The 3914-nt window shown below is 43.3% G+C and overlaps 1 protein-coding gene across 1 annotated transcript in view; it reads right to left on the reverse strand.

The window, feature by feature from the left end:
- LOC106528661 (MAP/microtubule affinity-regulating kinase 3) overlaps positions 1 to 3914 on the reverse strand; it is a gene marked incomplete at its 5' end in the record, with an annotated part of 10755 nt that overhangs the window by 3066 nt on the left and 3775 nt on the right. Inside the window, 6 exon segments of the mRNA XM_014023885.1 lie at positions 187 to 459; positions 536 to 633; positions 721 to 914; positions 987 to 1122; positions 1241 to 1353; positions 1440 to 1536. Coding sequence (XP_013879339.1) covers positions 187 to 459; positions 536 to 633; positions 721 to 914; positions 987 to 1122; positions 1241 to 1353; positions 1440 to 1536 — 911 coding nt within the window.

Below are 3914 nucleotides of genomic sequence, written 5' to 3' on the forward strand. Positions count from 1 at the left end.
TGCATCGATACAAACACACTGCATCGATACAAACACACTGCATCGATACAAACACACTGCATCGATACAAACACACTGTGCGTCGATACAAACACACTGTGCCTTAATTCAGAGACATTCGCTCTAATTCAAGTGAAAATATTTCATCCATATGAAGTGAAATAAGAACAAAGCTCTCTTCCGTACCTTCGTGTCAGTTTGGCGGTGAATTTGGAGAACAGGTTTGTGGAGCCTCTGGACCGTGATTGGGTGAGAGGCGTGGCATCATGYGACAGGCTGGGGGAGGCGGGGGGCCCGTTGTAGGTGGCGGTGCGTCTCTCTCTGAGCTGTCCTCCATGGAAGGTGCTACGGCTCGCTGTCCCGCGAGGAAACCGAAGCCGGTCAGGAGGTGTGGCTCCGCTGCTGACACTGTGGGTGGAGGCTCCGCCCACAGAGCGTTGGGTGGGTGTGGTCAAAGAGCTGAGCGGAGAAGGGGGAGGTGAATTACACGTCTGTGGATCGAAGGGGGCGACACAGATCAGCGGGTGGACTCTACCTGTTCTCTTTGCCGTTGTGGACCGCTGGCGTTCGATCTGTGGCGCTCCTCTCGTTGCACACGTACGTGTTCCTCCTCGTCATGCTGGATGACGACGTCTGCAACACAGAGACAGAATGTGATTCGCTGCAGGAAGCCACRCCCACTCCTGTACGCCGCTTCCTGTTTGCCTGGCAGGTACTCACAGGGGGCGTGGCCGARGCCTTCCTGCGCTCGGGGATGTCGCTCTTGTTGGGATTGTTGGCGTTGCCGAGCAGCGGACTGCCGGCCTCGACGGGACTGGACTTCTTGTTCTGACCTCCGCCCTCGTGCTTCGACTCCCCATCTCCGGCAGCCTGGTTCCTCCTGGGAGGAGGAGCCGTGGAGGAAACGGGACACACTGAGGAGAAGTGGAGGAAGTTAGTTCAGGTGTGGTCCCGCTAACAGAGGCGGTTCTGGTTCTGGCTCGTACCTTGATCGCTGTACCTCCTCTGTTTGGAGCCGGAGGAAGAGGAGGTTCGCTGGTTGAGGAGGTGAGCAGGAGACTGGCTGTTGCTGCTGCTGGAAGGACGAGGCTTCAGAAGTGAGGAGGAGTCGCCCGCCTCCATCTGAACGAGACACACACACACACGCACACACACACACACACACACACACACACACACGCACGCTTAGTTTCTGCAGAGTCTGTGGGTTTCACCTGCGTTTACCTCGGTAAGCTCTCACCTCAGCAGCCCTGCGCCCAAGCAGCAGGTAAGTGGCGGTGATGTCGTTGTACTTCATCTTCGACAGGGAGTCATTGATCTTCTCTCTGGAGTAACCCATCTGCGCCATCAGGTCTGAGCACAGAGATGTCTGTCAACACTCACCGCCATCTGTGTGTGTGTGTGTGTGCGTGTGTGTGTGCGTGTGTGTGTTTACGTACCAATCCTGCTGTTGTCTCTGATGTCCAGCTCTGGTTCCAGGTAAGGCTCCAGCTCCCCATCATCTCCACCGTTAATCCAGCGATCTCTCATGATTTGCTGAGGAAAGGCACCGATTGGAGAAAATGTTTCAGAAACATTCAAACTAAATATTTAAAATATAAAACACTTTTTAGACCAAGCGATTCTTGAAAACTTGACTAACAAGTGGAAAGAACTAAATTCAATTTTAAAACACTCCTAGGATGAACTAAAGCCACATAATGAGCCGGTCTGAAACGCTTCTTTTTCCTTTCTTTAAATAATCTGAACCCAGATTAATTCTGAAAAACTTCAATGCTTTTAAATCTTYCTTTTTCACATTTAAATCCTTCAGTTGGGGTCTATATAAAGTGGAACTGCAACGTTTTGGTCTGAATTCCTCTAAATTGTAACTCAACAAGCCCCGCCCCTTTTCTGGGGTGTGTCTCAGATCAACTCCAAACGAGGCACTTCAAGACCCCGCCCCCCTCCAGCTTCCATAGTGGTTTGTTCCAGTTTGATAGAGGGGTTTATGGGTCAGTGTATCTTTTGTTAATTGRATTTTCATTTTAGAAACGGGTGTTAAAAAACAAGAAACAAGTAGCTATTTGATTTTTGTTTTAAAATACTGAAATTAAAATTAAAATATAAAGCGTTTCTCATTCTTAGTGTCAAAAAGGGATGAACAAATTTTTTAAAATGACTTGAGTTTCATTTTCTGTTTCAGATAGCAAAAAGAAAGAAAATAACTTTAAAACAGAAATGAAAAAAGGCTCGTTTGTTATTTTACGACTATCTATTCCCCCACTAGAAGGGGCGCTCGCCTGGCAGCTTTGCAGAATAAAACACAAATTTCTGTGAATAACAGGCTGAAACACAGAGAAGTGTCCATAAATGAGTTGTATGATGACTGTCGCTCTGTGACCAAAGGCTTTGCAGAGATACTTCATGTGGCTTTTGGCCAAATAAATCTCTTTTACTGAATACAAGTCGTCTACTGCCTCCACTTCACCTCCATTTCTCTCAATAAAAAGCAAAATATGACAACTTTCATTCTATGAGTGTGTTGTACAATTGTTGTTCTGTAAGTAAAAAAGTTTTTTTTCCCTCCTGAGTTTTGACAAAATCTGTGCTTTTTTCTGTCATTTCGCATCCTCTGAGTTTTCCTTTCAGTGAGGGGTGGGCGATACTATGACTTTGATATCGATCTGATACCAAATAAATACTTGGCAAATATTCAATATCGAAGTCAGTATCAATGCTTTTTACTTGTAATGGGATGTTTATTGAATAACTTTGATACTTTGAGTGTCCCTTCTGGTGGTGAAACAGATTATTTTAGGGATAAAGTTGGCACGACCTGTTGTGGAATATGAACAAACAAGGCTTTTATCAATTCTGTTTTAAAGTAATTTTCTTTTTTGCTATCTGAAACAGAACATGAAACTCAAGTCACTTAAAAAATTTCATTCATCTGTTTTTGACACAAAGTATGAGAAACGCTTTGCATTTTGACTTTAATTTCTACGTTTTAAAACAAAAATCAAATAATCACTCATTTCTTGCTTTTTAATACCCGTTTCCAAAATGAAAATCCAATTACCAAAAGATACACTGACCTTTATGACTATATAGCTGCGCAGAAATTATTTTATACAAATGAATTAAAAGATATCAACAAGGGAAGACATGTCCATCCAACCAGAGTCTGACCCAGAACCAGAGGAGAAACCACCAAATTGTAGTTGGTAAGTCCAGACCTTATTTATAAGTTCAGTCACAAACAATTTGACAGAATAGATTAGAAAATGTCGGACAAAACTGAAYGAGTTGAGAAATAGGCCCCRAACAGAATATAAAAATATCTACGCAGAGATATTAAAATTTTTCTGCACTCCCAGAGACTCCAAGTACACAACTAAATGTATCTAACAGCTAAAAAAGGTGTATTTTGCAGGATATATCCCCTTTAATGACTACCTTCTATCCTGACATGGGTCAGTGGGTAGTCCTGGGATATTTTTGTCCCTGGAAAGCTCAGCAAAAACAAAACAACAAACCTTTCTTGACTTTCTCTGCAGCTGTATTTACAGCCAAAGAACACTGAGGTGACGTAACGCCCAGCTGGCAGATGAGTAACAGTGATGTAATTCCTCCACTGAACACAGGCTCAGTCAGTGCTCCAGTGTCTTTTGTTCAGGATTTTATAAGATAATGTTTGAATACTTGTTTTTACAACAAACCATCACAAAATTAAATTCCCAAAATTTTTTAGATTCTGAACAAATAAAAAAAACTTGTGGCCTTGATTAAACTTGACTGAAGTGTAAAAATGTTTTGTCCTGATGCATCTCAGTAATCCAGGTAGAAAAAAAAATAAATAAAAAATAAGTAGGTCCTCTGGATGGGTTCTTCTTTAGTGAAACGTTTCGTCTCTCCTCCAAGAGACTTCTTCA

Source organism: Austrofundulus limnaeus, unplaced genomic scaffold (genome assembly GCF_001266775.1).
Source record: "Austrofundulus limnaeus strain Quisiro unplaced genomic scaffold, Austrofundulus_limnaeus-1.0 Scaffold394, whole genome shotgun sequence".
NCBI lineage: Eukaryota > Metazoa > Chordata > Actinopteri > Cyprinodontiformes > Rivulidae > Austrofundulus > Austrofundulus limnaeus.